Genomic DNA, 22086 nt, shown 5'->3' with positions numbered 1-22086 from the left:
TCATTAAAATCTTCACACAAGAGCTAGTTCTTGAGGAACATTTCAGAGGGTTTGCTTGTAGGTTAATCAACTCACACAATGAGGTCCTGTAGGTTAATCAACTCACACCTCTATCTTCATGTATTTTTCTGTTCTGTGGTTATGATTTTCAAATGGACACAAGGGTGGAAAGCCAATGGGAGTTGAGAACTTAGTTCCCATATGCGCTTTGGAAAATCCCAGCCTAAAGCCCTGAGCCAAAATCTTTCCATTGGCTTCAATGGCCTTTGGTGCAGCTCTAAATTCCTGGAGCATTTTGCATTCTTGTCTACCCTTTGGCCTGAATCCTCAGCTGGGTATAAACTGTTATAGCTCCATTGACTTCAGTGGAGCTACAGTGATTTACACCAGCTCAAAATCTTACTTGCAAACCACTTCCTGTGAAACCTCCACCCTTAATATTTGGATGGTTTCCTGTAGAAAGCTGGTCAAATACCGCAAAAGAATGTTTGCAGACACTTGTCTGAATTCTAAATTGGTGCTATGCCTTGGGGTAAAGTTCTCAAAAGTGCCTCAGAGTAAAATTTTCAAAGTCAACTAAGTGACTTAGGTGCCTAAGTCCCATCCAACTTAGGAACAGATTTTCCAAGATGTTTTGACACCTAAATATTCAGAGAGATCTAGGGCTAGATTTTTAATGGTATGTAGGCACCTTATGGGATCTTCCAAAGCATATAGACACCTATAATTCATTGATTTCAATGGGTCTTAGGCACATCAGTGCTTTTAAAAATCCCATTAGACATCCAAATACCTTTTAAATATCCCAATAAGATTTAGAAAAGCACCTAAACAGATTAAAAGCCTAACTCCTATTGACTTTTGTGGTTGTGGGTCATCAGAGAATAGAGACAACATCCCCCTGTTCCTGACAACCCACGCAGACTCTGATTAAGATGGAATTATCAGCTGGCTACTTTACAGCCAGATTCTATCCATGTTTCCCAGCACAAATGGCATTTTGGCTCCTAATTCCCCTAGGCTCTTTGGAAAACCACAGCCTAACCTTTCTCAGACGTGGAATCACTGTTATTAAAAGTGCTTACATTTTTCAGAGCAAATAGAACTTTGTGGAATCTCACTAATATGTACTGGTGGGGGGTTTTTTGGAACAATATATTGCTCTTTGTTTTATTTTAGCTTTTTGTTGTCTTTTATTGTTAAGGGTGTTTTTTTTTAAAAAAATAAATGACTTGCCACAATATAAGGGAAAACAAATGACACAATAATCAACTTTGTTTACAATGTAATAATAACAATTACAAAAGCCAGGAAAGTAGATTTGAATTAGACCTCAAAACTACCAACAAGATCAATTAAAACACAAACCAGTATGGGAATATGTATAGGAAACATCACATTAAAACTCTGTTGAATGATAAGGGATAACAGTGCGACCATCAAAATTAATAAATTAGGTTGCTCTCAACTCTGGGTCTTGGTTTGCATATAAGGATGCTCTCCGTATGTAACTTTAGTAGTTAAACATATTTCAGGACCTGGTGCTCATTACGTAGGAAGGATAAATAATCCTGCAAGCTAAATAAATGCTGAGCTCAATGATCTAGTTGTGGGATGAGTCCCACAAATTCTAGAGGATTGCACACTTTGTTGCTGACGCCGGCCTAACTGGCTGGTGGTGGGAGGGACAGGAATGCAGTCTCTCTCCCTGAATCTATAGCAATTTTACAGGATTTTGCCACTAGACCTACCTTTGATTTAGCTGCTCCAACCTTAATTGCTTCATCGTTTTCAGATCAACTAAAACTTCCCTGTGGCCATGCCCATGTGGCACTGTAGGCCATGGGAGCTGTCATAAATATAAAGGGAAGGGTAAACAGCTTTAAATCCCTCCTGGCCAGAGGAAACACCCTTTCACCTGTAAAGGGTTAAGAAGCTAGGATAACCTCGCTGGCACCTGACCAAAATGACCAATGAGGAGGCAAGATACTTTCAAAGCTGGAGGTGGGAGAAACAAAGGTTCTCTCTGTCTGTGTGATGCTTTTGCCAGGAATGGAAAAGGAATGGAGTCTTAGAACTTAGTAAGTAATCTAGCTAGATATGCGTTAGATTCTGTTTTGTTTAAATGGCTGATAAAATAAGCTGTGCTGAATGGAATGTATATTCCTGTTTTTGTGTCTTTTTGTAACTTAAGGTTTTGCCTAGAGGGATTCTCTATGTTTTGAATCTGATTACCCTGTAAAGTATTTACCATCCTGATTTTACAGAGGTGATTCTTTTACTTTTTCTTCAATTAAAATTCTTTTAAGAACCTGATTGCTTTTTCATTGTTCTTAAGATCCAAGGGTTTGGGTCTGTGTTCACCGATGCAAATTGGTGAGGACTTTTATCAAGCCTTCCCCAGGAAAGGGGGTGTAGGGTTTGAGAGGATTTTGGGGGGAAAGACATTTCCAAGCGGGCTCTTTCCCTGTTATATATTTGTTAGATGCTTGGTGGTGGCAGCAATAAAGTCCAAGGGCAAAAGGTAAAATAGTTTGTACCTTGGGGAAGTTTTAACCTAAGCTGGTAAAAATAAGCTTAGGGGGTTTTTCATGCAGGTCCCCACATCTGTACCCTAGAGTTCAGAGTGGGGAAGGAACCTTGACAGGAGCGTTGTGATGTCAGAGGTAGCGAATCATCACTCACTCACTCACTCCAGGAATCCTGAGCCTAATCAACCATACTTTGGATGAACTAGAACAGCATGATTGGGCAATGATCTTACTTGAGCCAGGCATAGCGTGGGGGCCGCCACAGTGCAGATCTCCAGCCACACTCCTACTCAGCCAGTACAGCTCCTGATCTGAAGTAGGCCCTACTATTCAAGTGCTCAACCTCCATAATGTAGCCCATTGGGCTAGTTTAGCCTTTATTATATTCAACTATAATGCAAGGAACCTACAGGCCCGTATCCTGTAAGACATTAGCTTCAGGAAATTAGCACAAGTATAGCCAAGTGAAGTAGGCCTGTGATCCTGGGCATAGATAAATGGCCTCTCTGTTGCCCTTAGATTTTGGGGAACTAAGAATAGCTTGCTCAATAACAGGAGTTGAAACCTAATGGTAATCGGCAGCCATAGGACCATGGAAGTGATAACCACAAATATGGTTGAGCAAGAAGTGATGGCTATGATAATGAATTAAATGGCATTAATATGTATTAATATATATACATAAGGATAAGTGCACCCCAATATTATGATGGTAAGGAAGTTAGATCTGGGCATGGATGGCTGAGCATTAGCATGAATATTCAACCCTTTAATAGGGCAAACCACCATGTGGATGGAAAGCACTTTCCATCATTTGATCTTTCAACTCTATTGTTATCTACCATCAGTTGTGGGCATTGAGGAACCTGAACCATTGGACTCATTTGGCATGCCAGGGACAGGGCTGGTCCTTGGTCTCTTACCATTAAGTCCTCAAGGAAGGGTGGAAGTATGCAAATCTAAAAGCATATTCAAAGAATGATGCCACAGATATCCCCAAGAATGTATTATTCCTATCTGTTTATGTGGTATGGAGCTTTTCTGGCTTTCTTCCTGCTTCTAATAAAAATCTCTACGGTTGTGCTTTGCCCTCAGTGTGAGTGTCTTTGCTATACACCTCAAGGTTCCCTACAAGGTACTGAACTCATTGGTTTTAGTTCTGTGTAGCCTGATTCTGGGACAAGAACTATCTTACCCCCAGTTCATTAATCAGATCAATTAGTAAGCAATACAAATATTATTAACTATTAAAAATAATCAGGCAACAACCTCCACCCAACTCTGTCAGAGCACCTCAGCAGTTTCCTTTGCTGACTATGTAATTAACAATGGATACATCCATACAGATCCTGGTAAGTGACTTTGAAACCTAACAATTTAGAACCTTCAGCATAAAAAAAAATCCCTTCTACTTGTAGCCTGATGAATTGTTGCAATTATAAAATTGTTTATTATCATAGGTTCTTTATTTAGGGGGCTACTTAGAGATCATTAGGAAAATGAAGTTGGTGAAGCACACACAGAAACTTCATGAGCTTTAATTAAAAATACAGACAAATATAATTGAAATAGCAGTATACATAAGTATAAGAAAAAGTTAAGTACAATAAAGTGGTTTTCTGCATTGTTGATACATACAGTCTTACAATGTGCATACGTATAATTTGTTGGAGACCATTAGAAACAAAGATGGAAGGAAAAGTACCTGGAGATCACCCCAAGAGGAATGAGCTGGGCTAGGCTTCCTACCCAATTGTCCCATGTCATCATCCCTGTGTCCCAGCTAGGGATAAGTTTGACAAACTTTTGAAACCCTTTTCCCATTCCATCCACATATATCTGGGACCATATCTGATCATATCCAGTCTCATGTTTGGTATCCTGGGAGATTAATTTTAGGGTTCCGGTTGTCCACATGTAGTGTTCCAGTTGACCATAATAACATTTCTAACAGTTAACACAAACATTTCTGTCAGTCCCTTTCCCAGTGGTTTTGATACATCAATGCAGTCAACTCATATAGCAAAAAGTCCATAAGATGCTACTATCTGTTCCTTTGTGGTTTACCTGTTTCTCAACAAATGCATTGCTAAACTACCACAAGATACATATTGCTACACTTTATAACCTTAGATCAAGCTCGTATCATTCTATAACCTTCAGTCAAGCACATAATATCCATGTTATCTTATACCAACTACAAACTTCTACTAGGCCTCACTCTGAGCCCTTAACATTTATGATTAAAACCTAGAACCAGTCTACTATTAATACATATATTTTGGTTCGTCTACTTGACAATACAGCTCCAAAACTTCCATTATTATTTCTATAAGCATGCTTAGCAGATATATTATATTTTACTCAAAATTACAAACCCTCCAAGACCAGGTCAGGGGTCAACAGTCTACAATTTTATCTCTTCTGTGAAAAAAATAGCAGGTTATTATTGTAAATGAGGAGAGCTATAAAGACATCATCTCCACAAAGAAAGTGGATTAGTATTTGAGGTCAGATTTAGGTGTCTGACACCCATTTTAAGACAAAAGGAATTGGTGGTCTTTTGAAATTTTCTGTCTCAGTGCTGTTGCCTACTTTTCTATTATACAAATGATGTTTAAGAATGTTTTTGTCCATTTAACTAACTTTCTACTAAATCCATCTTGTTGGTAAATGACTTCGTATCCCACTCAAATGCCTTTCCCAAAGCTTCCTTCGCCTCTTTGTTTCTTAGAGTGTAAATGAAAGGGGTTAATAGCGGAGTTACAATAGTGTTAAAGATGTTGATTGTTTTGTTCAAATCCAACGAGTTCTGTGCAGAAGGCTTGAGGTACAGAAAAATGATGGAGCCGTACCAGATAGTCACAACAGTGAGATGGGCTGAGCAAGTGGAAAAGGCCTTTTGCCAGCCTTGGGCTGATGGGATTCTCAAGATCATAGAATCATAGAATATCAGGGTTGGAAGGGACCCCAGAAGGTCATCTAGTCCAACCCCCTGCTCGAAGCAGGACCAATTCCCAGTTAAATCATCCCAGCCAGGGCTTTGTCAAGCCTGACCTTAAAAACCTCTAAGGAAGGAGATTCTACCACCTCCCTAGGTAACGCATTCCAGTGTTTCACCACCCTCTTAGTGAAAAAGTTTTTCCTAATATCCAATCTAAACCTCCCCCATTGCAACTTGAGACCATTACTCCTCGTTCTGTCATCTGCTACCATTGAGAACAGTCTAGAGCCATCCTCTTTGGAACCCCCTTTCAGGTAGTTGAAAGCAGCTATCAAATCCCCCCTCATTCTTCTCTTCTGCAGACTAAACAATCCCAGCTCCCTCAGCCTCTCCTCATAAGTCATGTGCTCTAGACCCCTAATCATTTTTGTTGCCCTTCGCTGGACTCTCTCCAATTTATCCACATCCTTCTTGTAGTGTGGGGCCCAAAACTGGACACAGTACTCCAGATGAGGCCTCACCAGTGTCGAATAGAGGGGAACGATCACGTCCCTCGATCTGCTCGCTATGCCCCTGCTTATACATCCCAAAATGCCATTGGCCTTCTTGGCAACAAGGGCACACTGCTGACTCATATCCAGCTTCTCGTCCACTGTCACCCCTAGGTCCTTTTCCGCAGAACTGCTGCCTAGCCATTCGGTCCCTAGTCTGTAGCGGTGCATTGGATTCTGCCATCCTAAGTGCAGGACCCTGCACTTATCCTTATTGAACCTCATCAGATTTCTTTTGGCCCAATCCTCCAATTTGTCTAGGTCCTTCTGTATCCTATCCCTCCCCTCCAGCGTATCTACCACTCCTCCCAGTTTAGTATCATCCGCAAATTTGCTGAGAGTGCAATCCACACCATCCTCCAGATCATTTATGAAGATATTGAACAAAACCGGCCCCAGGACCGACCCCTGGGGCACTCCACTTGACACCGGCTGCCAACTAGACATGGAGCCATTGATCACTACCCGTTGAGCCTGACAATCTAGCCAGCTTTCTACCCACCTTATAGTGCATTCATCCAGCCCATACTTCCTTAACTTGCTGACAAGAATACTGTGGGAGACCGTGTCAAAAGCTTTGCTAAAGTCAAGAAACAATACATCCACTGCTTTCCCTTTATCCACAGAACCAGTAATCTCATCATAAAAGGCGATTAGATTAGTCAGGCATGACCTTCCCTTGGTGAATCCATGCTGACTGTTCCTGATCACTTTCCTCTCATGTAAGTGCTTCAGGATTGATTCTTTGAGGACCTGCTCCATGATTTTTCCAGGGACTGAGGTGAGGCTGACTGGCCTGTAGTTCCCAGGATCCTCCTTCTTCCCTTTTTTTAAAGATTGGCACTACATTAGCCTTTTTCCAGTCATCCGGGACTTCCCCCGTTCGCCACGAGTTTTCAAAGATAATGGCCAAGGGCTCTGCAATCACAGCCTCCAATTCCTTCAGCACTCTCGGATGCAACTCGTCCGGCCCCATGGACTTGTGCAAGTCCAGCTTTTCTAAATAGTCCCTAACCACCTCTATCTCCACAGAGGGCTGACCATCTACTCCCCATTTTGTGATGCCCAGCGCAGCAGTCTGGGAGCTGACCTTGTTAGTGAAAACAGAGGCAAAAAAAGCATTGAGTACATTAGCTTTTTCCATATCCTCTAGATGGTGGAGATGATGTAAATGTAGGAGATCTGGGTTATTGCACATGAGACCATGATAACGATGATTGAGACAATGAACGTTGCAAGCTCAACAGGGCTGGTGTCAGTGCAGGAGAGCGCTATACAGGAATCTACATCACAAAGGAAATGATTGATGATGTTAGGGCCACAGAAAGACAACCTGGATATTAGAGATGCCAACACAAAGATAGCCAGGAACCTGCACAGCCAACAGAGGAGGGCCAGTTGAGCACAGAAGGCGTTGGTCATAAGGGATGAGTATCGCAATGGGTGGCATATGGCCAGATAGCGGTCATAGGCCATGGCAGCCAGGAGGAAACATTCCGTGGAGCCCATAGAGAGGAGAAAAAACAATTGCAGGATGCAAACAGTGAAAGAGATGGTTTGGCTTGTCCCCAGCATGACACCAATGGCCTTGGGAACACATGCTGTGGTGTACCAGATCTCCAGGAAGGAGAGATTGCAGAGGAAGAAATACATGGGGGTTTGGAGCCAGGGATGAATCCACACTAAGGCTATGATGGACACATTCCCTACAATTGTTAGGACATACATCACAGAAAACAGCACAACAAGGGATGTTCGGAAATACCAAGTGCCGGGAAAGCCCCGGAAGATGAACTCCTGCACGCTGGTTCGGTTTTCTGTTTCTGTACTAGTCACAAAGCACATCTGCCAAGACAAAAGTGACCATTGGCGGCAGGCAGATAAAAATGCTGAACACACAGCATTGAACACACAGCATTGTAACACTTTATTCTGTTGTAATGACTGTCAAAGACCTTGTGTAGATGGAAAGTCAGTGCATGGGAAGCTGGGGTGTGAGTCAACAGTACACTATGTGTTAGTGTAGGCATTGATACCGCTCACTAAAAAGTCCCCATTGACCAACTTCTGCTTCAAAGCACAGTAAATAAAAAAACAAACACTGGGGAACATTTAGTAGGCAAAAGCATGGTCTACACAGAGAATTCTGGTATGTCAACACTCTACACATCTTTTGGAGGTGTGTAGGTTACATACGCATCTCACCCCCCTACCACAGGCATAAATAGCTGTGTAGACAGTGAGGGGCTGCTTAGGCAAGTAGAGTAAAGACATGCCTGAACCCTGAGGCTACGTACCCAATAGGTACCCTACACAGCTCTGTATTCATCTAAGCAGGGCCTCTCCTATCAATACTGTTATTGTTAGCAGTGTAGTGTCATACTGCCTGCCTGTGCCAGGAATATTTTGCTGTGGTGGGGAAAGGCTCCAACAGGGGGAGTTGCATGAGCCCTTTCATGCTGCCCCCCACTGCTGGCGTCTTTCTCTGTTGCAGAGTAAGTATTGTGCAGCTAGGAGCTGCCAGAGCTTTTCCCCACTACAGTGAAGTACCCCAGCAGTGGGGAAAGTCTCTGGCAGAGGGGAGACAGCAGGGAAAGATTCTGGCATGTCCCCCTGTAAAGGCTTTCCTCACTACCAAAGCCTTTCACTGCTGTGTGTACCTACCCACCACAGTGTGGACGCAGCCTCCTCTTCACTGTGGTGCTTAACTGCGTATGCCCAGCACGCTGCCGCAAGTAGTGTGCAGTGTAGATGTAGCCACAGTGTCTGCTGTAGATTCACAGCCGAGCTTGCTGCACTTTAACTCTCCATCTGCACAAACCCAAATATGTTATTCACCTTACTTCAAAATAACACCAGCTTTGTTTCAACACACATACTTGTTAATTTTCCAGCAATGTTCAGGTGATTGCTAAGTATGCTGAGAAGCATCAACATTCCTGTAAGATTTATTTATTTTTAAGCATGTTGACACATTAATCAGTCAACTTGTTAGGGGGCTTATTCCTTCGCCCACTTACTTCCCTGGTCCTTCTCACATGAACAGACAGCAACAATACCCGAAGTCCAAAGGTGCAAACAATTCAATGTTTATTGGGGTGAACTTCCAGCAAGCATGATTCCAGTTTCCTTCCTTAGTGTCCCCCTTCCCAGCTCTGACACCACAGAGCCTTACACCTGTGTCCCTGTTCCCATTCCTGCCCTTAGCCAAACATGATTCCAATTTCCTTACCCCCATTCCCTGTTCCCATTTCCCCCCTTAGCAAAACATGATTCCAATTTCCCCACCCCCATTCCCTGTTCCCATTTCCCCCCTTAGCAAAACATGATTCCAATTTCCCCACCCCCATTCCCTGTTCCCATTGCCCCTCACTCCCCCACTTCTTAACTGACTGCAGACTATATAGTAAAACTTGAGTTCCGCTTAGCTATACCTTAACCAATCATTTTCCTGAAATTTAACTAACCAATCCTAACATACTGTAACATGATTATGTAACCAACTATATCCCACCACCTTAATGAGTTTACACCCAGCAAAATTAATTATACAGCAGACAGAAACAATCACAGAACCAGACAGAGATTATACAGACAAACAATAGCAAAGTGGGAACTATAATGACAAAACAATACAGAAGTGGGGATTTCACATCCCAGCTATTGCTAAGTGAGTTCTTGCCAGACAGGATGCTATCAAACTAAGTTTCCTTTTACATTTTCTAGGCACTTCCCTTTCTCTGGAGGTGATAAGACAGGATTGTATTCCTAACAGCCCAATAGCACCTTATTTCAGTGTGACTAGTTTGGAATGTGAGGAGGTGACCGTTTGCTTCCCAGTTTATGGCTGCCTCTGCTGCTTAGCCAAAGGCCTTAGCCTAAGAACAGGGCCTCAGACTGTCACAGTAGGAGAAGGACCTTACACCGGCAGACAGTGATTTTGATTCTTTCTTTTAAACCTCTATAACTAGCCAAGTGATAAGAATACACCTAAATTCTTAGAGTATAGGCCTTTACAGACAGGCCCGCATATCTATATCCTAACACAACTCATCTGCTTTAAACTTTTAAAAATCCACCAGATGCTGACACACATCTTTAGGTATTTAAATACCTTTGCAAATCTGTCCCTGTGCAGCCTAATTCTCATTGAACGTCTGTAGGACTCAGGCTCGCTCATAAATCACAAAAATTTCATCTGGTCTGGAATCCAATTACTGATAAAAGTGAGAACAAATGGAAAAGACTGACTCTACAGATAGTTAGTTTGGGCACTTGCCCAAGTCTGAGTCCATCCTACAAATCAATCAGAGTTGGGACTTAAATATGACTCTATCATGGCCCAGGTGACTGCTGAAACCATCTGGATGTTGAGGGGAGGTCTCTTGCTCTCCTGTTTTTTATTTCTAAAATTTTTGAATTCTCATGTTCTTTCTGTGTTCAAACAAAACAAAGTTTGAAACCTTTTTTTTCATCCGCAAAACGGAATTCTTGTTTTTCAGCAAGTAAAGCCTTTAGAAAATCCCACCCCAAATTCTCAGAAACAAGGAAGTAACATTTGAAATTAGAAATTATGTTTATTATTTATTGAGTGTCTTCTGGTAGAATGTTAAGGTCCCAGCTAGGGCTGTGACTCCATTGTGTTGGGCACTGCACAATCATAACTTAGAAGACCACCCCTACTCCGAAAAGCTTACAATCTAAAAGGCAGGACACACAAATAGAGACAGGCAAAGAACAAATAAACAGCTTTCCACAAATACACTAAAATTGTTTCCCCATTTTCCTTTCACATTTCCCTCTTCCACTCACCTCCCCTGGGCTCAGCCTTCAGACAAACCCTTACAGCCTGGACTGGTCCAGAACAATAGCCTAATTAGTTAGGAATCATGTTCCAAACACTGCCTGATGCCAAATGCTTAAGGAACAACCGACAACCCACCCTACTACTCTGTTTACATCTGCCACATTGTACAAAGAACATTGCTCCCTGAACTGAAACAGACATCAGTTTGTAGAAGAAAGACTAAATGATTGGTAGTTATTGCAGCCTGGTATATTCAAACAGGTTGGAAGCAGTCCATGCAATAGCAGCTCGACAGCCAATTCCTTTATGCTTCTTTGAAAACCCCAGCTGCAATGCCCATCCTTTCCATTTCAATTTGAATTTATTCTTGCACAGATAACAATACTTAGCCCTTGTATAGCTCTTTAGGCCACAAAGCAATGTACAAAGAATGGCTATTAATCCACACAATATGCCCACACAGTAGAAGCCTGATTTAAGGAACTTTGGAGTGAAAGGTTGACTAGGTCAGTCCGATTGTTCCCATTTTACAGGTGGGGAAACTGAAGCAGGGATGTGTTCAGAGGACAGAGACAGCTGAGGATAGAACACAAGAGTTGAAATTCCCAATTCTATTCCCCGTGAACAGACAAGAAATAGATCTATCTATCTATCTATCTTTTTTCTCATTTGCCTCAATAAACTTGCTGTACCAGTAAAATTCACAGGCTAATTTATAAGAGTTACTTGAGAATTTTCCATCAACAAATTTTATCCATAGACACCGTCTTTTTGATGAAACAGAGATTTTTGCAAATAAACAAATAAAATAATTTTGGGACTTTCACTAAAACAATAAAAACAAGAAGTTTGTGGTGACTAAAAGAACCAAAGGTTCTGACTGAAATTTCAAAACTTGTGGTTAGCTGAAAACTTTTTTTTGCTATTTTATTTTTGACAAAAAAATGAAAAAAGAGAACTTTTGACAAAAAACAAAAGTATTTTCATTTCTGTCAAAAAATTTGATGTAAAACCATAACTTCCCAATTGGCTCTATTAGTTATGCAATTTACAAAAAATACAATTTCTTTTTGTTCATCCTAAACTTTATACTATATGAAAAAAGAGTGATGAGATATACTCAATATACTCATTCTTTCACTATTGCTATGTTGACTCCTCTGCGAGGCAAAGTTTTTAAATGGCACTTTTCAGATAGCTTGCATTACCAAGAAAGGCAAACCTATTCATCAAAACAATTGCTTTAAACTATAATGGCATGATAGGCTTCATCTGGCTAATGAATCTAACGTACCCTGCCTTCTGATAGAGTTTGTTAATACAAACTTGTTTCTTTCACCTTCTTTCTCTTCCCAGATGACACACAATAGCATGGCTGCTGAAAAATGGTGCATCAGAAGGTGATGTATCTTCCTTCCTCCCTCCCCCCCAACAAAATACATATCAAATAGAGGAATATTGCACACCTGGTTCATATGTATATCAAGATCATTTTGCAGTATAAAGAGCTTTAAAATATGTGTGATTAGTATAATTCCCTCCAATTTTAAGCCCCATTCTACTGCCAGAGTGGTGCAAAGTGTTGTTAGTAAAAATGAGACTCTGCCTCTTCAAAACCAAAAGTCTCAGGCAAATTCTGTAGATTTTGACATTTGGTGGGATTCTCTTTCCAACAACATCCAATAGGCTTTACCCCTACCTACCTTGTTAATGAACGGCAGCTCAAACTGGCTGCAAGGGGAGGTTTGTTTTGTACTCCACCCCTATCTCCCCAGCACTCTGGGGATATTTGATCTCAACAGAGTTTCACAGACTTCCCTAGGATATGTAACACACTCTGCTGTGCCAGGCTGGTTTTCTGGTGAAAGTACAGAGTGGAGAAAAGAATTCTAGGCCTGTCTTTGCCAAACTCTCACTACACAGGGGGAGCTTTGGTCTGTTACTCTAAGCCCTCCGCAGCCTCATTTTCCCCAGCTGTAAAATAATGGCAAATGCCAAATATGACCCCTTCCACTTGCTGTGCAAAGACAAATAGCTGGACAGAGGAAGCCTCAACAGTGAATTTTATTGGTGCCACAAAACCAAGGAATTGTGTTTTCTATACTTGATATCATCACTGGCACCTAATCTTTTCCCCCAGAGGTGATGCATCGGGGGGAGGGGGAGTATGCCGGGTCATGTGCTCCTGCAGATCTGTTGCTTGGCTTGTACTCTACATGCTCACGTGCAGCAAGCATGCTCAGTAACATCCGCTGAAGCCACTGCCCTTTTTCTGCCCCCCCCGCACTATATGCAAGGATGGGTTGTCTCTGTATTCCCCATTTCCAGATACACAGATATAGAGCACTCCTGTAACAGAGGAAAGTAATTAGCACTATGAACACACGAACACAAGAATGGCCATACTGGGTCAGACCAATGGTCCCTCTAGCCCTGTATCCTGTCTTCAGATAGTGGCCAATGCCAGATGCCCCAGAGGGAATGAACAGAACAGGCAATCATCCCTTGTCGCCCACTCCCAGCTTCTGGTAAACAGAGGCCAGGGACACCCAGAACATGGAGTTGCATCCTGACCATCTTGGCTAATAGCCATTGAGGGACCTATCCTCTGTGAACACATCTAGTTCTTTTTTGAAACCTGATGACTGTGCATTATGTGAAGAAGTTCTTCCCTATGTTTGATTTTAACCTGCTAAACATTTCAGAACTTGGGTCTTTCTGGGGCCTGTTTCTGATTTTTGTTGTGGTGGGCATTCAGGGGTAGAAGCAGTTTCAGTGTTGTAATGGTCATTCTTCTGGTGGACAGACTTTTTTATGTGAAGGTTTGTTTAGTGTTTCCTTTAGACAGATTCTGATATGCCTGATTTCTTTTGAGAGTATGTTCCATAGCCAGATCACCCAACAGACAGTGCTCCTTTGATCACTGCTCTGATGTCTTTTGTCCTGGGCTTAGTTATCTGCAGTGTCCCAGAGGAGCCCAATGGTTCATAAATCAATATTCAGTCTTTGATATAGCTGGGGACTGATCCATTAATGCAGTCCTGCTGATTTTAAACATGCTCAATATTAGTAGAATGACCTCCAGGCCATTTGGAAATTATTTACTCTCCCACAGATAGTATTTCCCAAGGCTTTCTTCATCTCATTTTCCCTCAAGGCATTGATGAAAGGGTTTGGCAATTGTGTTTCAACAGCATTCAGGATGTTGGGTATCAGGGTCATTTCCAAGGAATTCTGTGCAGGAGGGTTAAGTGGTGGAGCTGTACCATATAATCAAGATGGGAAGGGCAAGTGGAAAAGGTCTTTTTCCAGCCTTTGGCTGAAGGGGTTCTCAGAATAGTAAGGATGATATAGATGTATGAAAGGAGAGTTATCACAAATGAGCCCAGGATGATAATGGCCAAGATGACGAAAGCTGCCATCTCAGTGATGAACGTGTCCATATAAGAGAGGACTATCCAGGAATTTCTGTTGGAACAGAAATGGTTGATGATGATTGGGCAGCTGAAGGACAACCTTGTGATCAGAAATTCCAGCACAGAGATAACCAGGAAACTGTACACCCAAGAGCCAACAGCCAGCTGAGCTGTTTGTGATGATGCTATAATGCAATGGGTAGCAAATGGCCAAATAGTGGTCAAAGGCCATCACCAAGGAGAGGAAATATTGGTTTTATCCAAAGCTAAACCAGAAGTATACCTGCAAGAGGCAGTTGGCAAAGGAGATGGTTCTTCTTTTCCCCAGGAAGATTGCAATTGGCTTGGGGACAGAGGATGTGGTATACCATATCTCCAGGAAGGAAAGATTGCAAAGGAAGAAGAGCATAGGGATGTGGAGTCAATGTTGGGCTATCACTAGTGTTATGATGGCTGCATTTCCCATGACCATCAGGATGAGCACAAAGAGGGAAATCTGCAACTACTGGTTCCCAGGGCATCCTAGAAAGATAAATTCCATCACAACCCCAGGTTTGCTGAAACCAATGAAAGAAGGACAATGACATACTCTGGGGGCATGGCTGGATATTGATTTAAGTTTACAACTGCCTTTCCATTATTGCACCCATTGGCATACTTTTGATTTGTCTAAGGTTGCGCAGTGAGGCAACTGTAGTAAAGCTGAGAGCAAAACCCAGCAATACTGGCTCCCAGTTCTTCCATCTAAACACTAGACCACAGAACCTCTACAGCACTGGTATTGGAATCCAAAAGTCCTTGACTAGGATTTTTTAAAGGAGCCCAGTAGAATTAGGTGCCCAGTTCCCATTGATTTCCACTGGGAGTTGGACAACTAAATTCCTTTAACTCATTTGAAAACCCCAACCCTGTTCCTGGTCTTCTACTGTCATGACCTGTCCAACGTCCCCTTCCAGAACTGAGAATGGACCCCAAGAGACCCTCAGTGCCCTACTCAGAATACTAAAGACTAAAGTTGATGAGGAGGGGGAAAAGAAAAAGAGGAAATGTGCATTAGTTTCACATATGTCCCGTGCCACGGATGGATTTTCCATTTAGGAAACAAGACCATGTTCTATTGCTGTGAAAATTAGCCCAGCTTTGTATCAGTGAGGTTTGGGATGCAGAGATTGGCAAAATATTTCAAACAAGTCAGCGGTTGAGACTCAGGCCTATGGTGCAGTCCCTCCTCAATCCCTACTGCTTCCTAATGTCTGGAAAAGGAGCCCAAAGCACATCAGTATACCAAAGGGAGGATGTTAGGTTCACCACACCACTTTTATCTCAGCTATCTGGCAGCTTCACTGCCTTCAGATTGTGCTCTTGTGACCCAAGAGTCAACCCATTCTTTCCAATGACATTTCAGATGTCTAACTGCTTGGAACTTGGCACAGAATCCATCCACTTGATTTTTGCTTGGTTCACTCTTTAGCACTCATGGGAATGAAAAGTAGAAGAAATAATTTTTCCCCTTGAAGTCATCAGTTCTGATTCTGAATAGGCATGGGAGGCAGATTAGATGAGACAGAAGGGGATGATTTTGTATCCTCAGTTTTAGAACTGGAGCCCACACTTTAAATGATTGGAAATGATCTCTTTCATTAACATCTGTAATCATATACTAGAGTGCCAATAGTTATTAGTGAAAAAAGCAAGGACTTTGATTGTATCATCTTTATTTTTTCTTAAATATGTGATGTATTCAGATTCTAATTACACTGGTATAACTTCAAAGTGAGGACAGTAAATACTGTGAAGGCAGCCAGATATCTTAGAAAACATTCTCACATTTGGGTGGGTTTGCTGAGCAGAGGTAACATCTTGAAGTGGAAAGACATTTGATTTGGCATAAAACCTCCAAGGAGCTCATCTGCCACCTTAGACAGCAAATGAAAAACATTAGCTTAGAAACACAGACAAAAATGTTGCTTAACTAAAACAGTCTCCTTTAAATTTGACAAATGTCTCAGTCTCTAGTGATGGAGCTAGCCCTACAATATCCTGGTGATTGTTTTCCATAATATTCTCACCTGTCAACTATATATTTTCTTGTGTAATATACTAATAAATCGTTTTCTCTCTCTCTTTCTCCAGTGTTATATATAGTTTTACAGTGATTAAGATCTATATTAATTCTCCTTTAACCAAGCTAAAACAACCTCCTTCAAGGCTATCTATATGCTTCACAAATTGCCTTGGGATTCGATCTCCAAAGAACTTCAAAGTCATGCTTCCAATGTACAGTGTGTGTTGCTTGTAGAGATCGTGTAAGAGTTTCAGGGACTGGTTTCAGGAACAATGATTTATATTCTGATGCAGCAGGTTTGTGAACTCATATATCTGCCTTCATGCATTTCTTCTTTACTAACCTCATGATAATTCTTCTCATTCTCTCTAACCATCAGAGAAGTGAGATTCTGGATCAGCCTCCCAAGAAGAGTTGTGGGGGCAAATAACTTAATATTTTCTAAGAGAGAGATTGACTAGTTTATGAGTGGGATTGTCTGACAAGATTGCTTGTGGAGGTAGTGGACTGGGCTGTGCAGTCATGGGGGTCCGTCCTGATTTATGTTTTATGTTTATAAACTCTCATGCTTCAGCGCTTTAGCTGGTCACTTGCAAAGGTCAGAAAGGGATGTTTCTCCAGTGTATTCTATTTCTTTGGTTTTTTTGTCTTCTTCTTCTGGAGCATCATACATGGCCACAGCCAGAGATTGGACATTGGACAGGGTGTGCTGGTGCTTTGAGGTACCTCCAAGAATTCTCTCTCAGGTGCTTGGCTGGCTGGTTCTTGCTCACATACTCAGCATCTAACTGATTTTCATAAATGGTCTTTGGAAGGAATTTTCCACCACATCAGACTGGCAGTGATCTTCCTGGGGTTTCCACCTTCCCCTGCAGCATAGCACATGGGTCACTTTCCAGGATTATTTGGGTATATCTCCCTGAATCAATTCCCTGACATTGCAAGTGCCTTGGGCACTGGCGCACCTTGGTGCCTCCTGCCCTAGGCCTGTGACACACAGTAGCTTAGTCTCCAGTGGAGGGCTGGAGCCGGCTGTTAAATTTAGAAGCCCTTTTAGAACCGGTTGTTCCACGAGGGACAACTGGTTCTAAAAGGGCTTCTAAATTTAACAACCAGCCAAAAGTGGCACCTTAGGTGCCAACTCCATGGGTGCTCCAGGGCTGGAGCACCCAAGGGGAAAATTTGGTGGGTGCAGAGCACCCACCGGCAGCTCCCTGCCCCCCCCTGCCCCCAGCCCCAGCTCACCTCCGCTCCACTTCTGCCCCTGAGTTACGCTCTGCCCCACTCTGCTTTTACCACCCCCCTCCCCCCGGCTTCCCATGAATCAGCTGTTCGCGGGGGAAGCCGGGGCGGGCTGAGAAGCCGGCGGCGGCTTGGTGCTCAGGCCCATGAAGGCGGAGGTGGAGCGGAGGTGAGCTGGGGTGGGGGGACGCGAGGAGGGCTGTCCGCGCCGCGGCAGGTAACCCTGGGGGGGGGGTGCGCAGGGGAACCGCTCCCCACCCCAGCTCACCTCCGCCACCCTCTGCCTGAGGGCGAAGCTGCCGCCTGTTTCTCAGCTTTCCCCGGCTTCCTGCGCAAACAGCTGATTCGCGGGAAGCGGGGGAGGGGGCGCTGAAAAGCAGAGAGGGGCGGTGCGTTCAGGGGAGGAGGCAGAGGAGGAGCGGAGGTGAGCTGGAGCCGGGCGCGGGGCGGGGAGCTGCTGGTGGGTGCTCTGCACCCACCAAATTTCCTCCGTGAGGGCTCCAGCCCCGGAGCACTCACGGAGTCGGTGCCTAAGGCGCCACTTTTGACGTGATCAGTGGGGGGAGCGACTGCTCCCCCTGCTTCCCCCTAGCTATGCTCCCCCGCCCCTAGGAGCCAGAGGGACCTGCCAGATGCTTCCTGGGAGCTGGCCCAGGTAAGCACCACTGGGACTCCCCACCTCGCCCCCCGGCAGGTCCCTCTGGCTCTTAGGGGCAGGGTGGACACCCACTATGGTGGCCCATGGGACCCTCCTGCCCAGTTCTGGGGGAAGTCAGGAGACAGGGGAGGGGGGTAGATGGGGCAGGGGTCCTGGGGGGGGGGGCGTCAAGGAACGTGGAGGGTTGGATGGGGCAGGAGTCCTGGGGGGCGGGGGTGGGCAACGACCCCCTCGTGGGGTGAGGAGGGAACCGGTTGTTAAGATTTTGGCAGCTCATCACTGTTAGTCTCCCAAGGGTCATAAAACTTGGTCTAATATTGGTTGTTGGTGTTATTATGTGGGTGCTGGGTGGCGTTGGGGGTCTGTGATATAGAGCAAGTCAGACTAGATGATCTGGAGGTCCCTTCTGGCCTTAAACTCTGTGATTCTCTCTCTTTCTCCATCTCTTTCCAAAGCTCATTGAAATTCATAGAAAGAGTCTCATGGACTTCAATTTGGTTTGGGTTGTGTCTTTGAACGCTAAAGCTGCCTCCTAGTAAACCTCCATCCATTATGACGGAATGATCTCATGAGCCCAGCCAATCAAATTATACAAAATTATGTTTGTGACCATAGATTTGAATTCCAAATGACTATTTAATTGGACTGTATTTGTACCAGGGGATTATCACTTTTCACATACAGTATTAACAAGTTTTTGTTCACACAGATATTTTCAGATATTTCTGTATGCATATCCATATCCACCAGCAAACACAAATATTCATGTGTAAACAAAAGAGACTGTTATTTGTTATTCACAATTACAGCTGGACAATTTTTTTAAAATTGAAAAAGGGGTTTGTTTTGTTTTTTTGTTGAAAATGACCTTTTTCATAAATGACAATTTTTATAAAGAACTGTTGACTTAGTGATTTTTTTTTCTTTTTTCATGAAATCTTTCACTTCGTTTTTTGTCAAAGTTTTCAAGGAAAAACTTTATAAAAATCATTACTGATTTTTTTTCCATGTACCAAAATGCAGGGGGAAAACACTCCTAAAAACTTAGAACCCTTAAAAATGGAAATAAGTCTGAAATTTTGAAATTCATCACTAAAAAAACCCTGTCAACTTTGTTCATGATTCTGTATTTCCTGTTGTTGTTATTTATTCTGTTGTTTAATTCAGACATTGAATCAGGGAATAGCAACAACATCATGTGAATCACCCAGCCAATCATATACATAATGGTCCCTTCTGACCTTAGTATCTATGAATCTATAATAAAAACTCTGGGGTTTCACTCAAATTTAAACTTTCAACTGCACTCAGAAATTTGTCCTATGTCACTGAGGCCTTGATCCTGCTGATGTTTTATGCACGAGCTTATCTTACTTAGTGTGAGTAGTCCCATTGAAGTCAGTTGGACCACTCAAATAAAATTCAGTATATGAGTAATGACATCAGTATGGGGGCCTAAATGTGAATTGCTAAAGCTAATGTCCACATAGGAGTGATCGAAAGCCCATTTAATTCAATTGCAATATGTTCATTCATTCCAATGTGCTGTGGATGAGAACTTGAGATAGCTTCTTAGGGCCAGATTTTCAAAAGCTTGTCAGTTCCTAAAGGTGCCATGTGGAAATTTTAAAAATTCCCCAGCAGGTTAGGTGCATAACTCCCATTGGTCTTAGAAGCCATATATTTAATTGTATCTAGGTGCCATCTGAATATTTAGGTGCCTAAATAGCCTTGCAAATACCAAAGGCAACATGAGCATGGGCTGAGAGTCAGGCTCAGTAGCAGGTCAGCCATTCAAAAATTCACATCCGACTGAATGTCTTCCATAAAGCCTTCTTCAGCTCTTTATTTCTCAGAGTGTAACTGAAGGGGTTTAACAGCGGCGTGACAATAGGGTTCAAAATGCTGACAAACTTGTTTCAAGGAACTCTGTTTGGAAGGCTGGACATAGGGGAAGATGGTGGAGCCATACCAGATAGGGACAACAGTGAGGTGGGCTGAGCAAGTGGAAAAGGTCTTTTGTCAGCCTTGGGCCAAGGGGATCCTCAGTGTGGTGGAAATGATGTAAATTTAGGAGACCAGGGTTATGGGACATGATCCCAGGATGACGATGATCGAGATGAGGAAAGCTGCCCTCTCAATCACCAAGGTGTCTGTGCAGGAGAATATGACTAAGGAATCTATGCTGCAGGAGAAATGATTGATGACATTAGAGCCACAGAAGGACAACCTGGCTATCAAATATGCTGGGCTAAAAATAGCCAGAAAACCAGACACCCAGGAACCAAGGGCCAACTGAGCGGACAGGCTGCTGTTCATGATGGTGCAATAGTGCAATGGGTAGCAAATGGCCAGATAGCGATCACAGGCTGTGGCAGATAAGAGGATTTGTTCTGTGCAGCCCAGGGAGAACATGAAGTATGTCTACAGGATGCAGCTAGTGAAGGAGATGGTTCTGCTTTTCCCAAGGAAGACTGCAATTGTCTTGGGGACATAGACCGTGGTGTACCAGATCTCCAGGAAGGGGAGGTTGCAGAGGAAGGAGTATATGGGGGGTGTGGAGATGATGCTCATGAGCTATTTAATTCTACAATGGTCAGAAAGAACTCCCTTCAGTGCTCTTTGCAATGGGCCCAATGCCCCTCTGTAGTAAGTAATTAACCATTAGCAATCCTCTGCTATATGAGGAGAAACTAGGTTAGAGGGGTAAAGGTTCTTGCCCAGGGATGCACTGGGAGTCAGGGAAAAGCCAGGAATAGAGTCCAGGAGCTCCTGCCTTCTAATGCCCTAAGCTCCATGATTATAGAGTGCCTGATGATGATAGTTAAAGTCAATGGTACTCTTTCTATTCCCTCTAGTAGGCTTTGGAGAGACAGAGACAGAGACAGAGAGAGATGGGCCCAGTTTTGGGCCCCACACTACAAGAAGGGTGTGAAAAAATTGGAAAACGTCCAGCAGAGGGCAACAAAAATGATTAGGGGACTGGAACACATGACTTATGAGGAGAGGCTGAGGGAACTGGGATTGTTTAGTCTGCGGAAGAGAAGAATGAGGGGGGATTTGATAGCTGCTTTCAACTACCTGAAAGGGGGTTCCAAAGAGGATGGATCTAGACTGTTCTCAATGGTAGCAGATGACAGAACGAGGAGTAATGGTGTCAAGTTGCAGTGGGGGAGGTTTAGGTTGGATATTAGGAAAAACTTTTTCACTAGGAAGGTGGTGAAACACTGGAATGCGTTACCTAGGGAGGTAGTGGAATCTCCTTCCTTAGAAGTTTTTAAGGTCAGGCTTGACAAAGCCCTGGCTGGGATGATTTAGTTGGGTATTGGTCCTGCTTTGAGCAGGGGGTTGGACTAGCTGACCTCCTGAGGTCCCTTCCAACCCTAATATTCTATGATTTTATGATTCTATGATATTGAACAAAACCAGCCCCAGGACCTACCCTTGATACCGGCTGCCAACTCGACATGGAGCCATTGATCACTACCTGTTGAGTGCGACGATCTAGCCAGCTTTCTACCCACCTTATAGTCCATTCATCCAGCCCATACTTCTTTAACTTGCTGGCAAGAATATTGTGGGAGATCATATCAAAAGCTTTGCTAAAGTCAAGGAATAACAAGTCCATTGCTTTTCTCTCATCCACAGAGCCAGTTATCTCATCATAGAAGGCAATTATGTTAGTCAGGCATGATTTGCCCTTGGTGAATCCATGCTGACTGTTCCTGATCGCTTTCCTCTCCTCTAAGTGCTTCAAAATTGATTCCTTGAGGACCTGCTCCATGATTTTTCCAGGGACTGAGGTGAGGCTGACTGACCTGTAGTTCCCCGGATCCTCCTTCTTCCCTTTTTTAAAGATGGGCACTACATTT

At 43.3% G+C, this 22086-nt stretch overlaps 1 protein-coding gene and 2 pseudogenes across 1 annotated transcript; all 3 read right to left on the bottom strand.

The window, feature by feature from the left end:
* Positions 1-5172: 5172 nt before the first annotated feature.
* On the bottom strand, positions 5173-7844 carry LOC102943463 (olfactory receptor 6F1). The gene is made up of 2 exons (XM_007071994.4): positions 7183-7844; positions 5173-5467 (listed from the first exon to the last, which is right to left on the bottom strand). The coding sequence occupies exons 1-2, from the start codon at positions 7752-7754 to the stop codon at positions 5173-5175; spliced, it is 867 nt and encodes a 288-aa protein (XP_007072056.4). The 5' UTR covers positions 7755-7844.
* Positions 7845-14051: 6207 nt separating this feature from the next.
* Positions 14052-14790, bottom strand: LOC122462755 (annotated as a pseudogene).
* Positions 14791-20016: 5226 nt separating this feature from the next.
* The window catches only part of LOC102943676, a 93277-nt pseudogene continuing 91207 nt past the window's right edge, over positions 20017-22086 (bottom strand).

Source organism: Chelonia mydas, chromosome 13 (genome assembly GCF_015237465.2).
Source record: "Chelonia mydas isolate rCheMyd1 chromosome 13, rCheMyd1.pri.v2, whole genome shotgun sequence".
Lineage (NCBI taxonomy): Eukaryota > Metazoa > Chordata > Testudines > Cheloniidae > Chelonia > Chelonia mydas.
The sequence above is the reverse complement of the archived record's forward strand: the minus strand, read 5'-3'. Positions and strand labels throughout refer to the sequence as shown.

Excerpts from the sequence above, each read along its gene's own strand:
- LOC102943463 (XM_007071994.4), bottom strand. The coding sequence starts at position 7,754 with ATGTATGTCCTAACAATTGTAGGGAATGTGTCCATCATAGCCTTAGTG. Across the intron at positions 5,468-7,182 it reads TACATTTACATCATCTCCAC|GATCTTGAGAATCCCATCAG; the intron begins CATCTAGAGGAT and ends CTATGATTCTAT.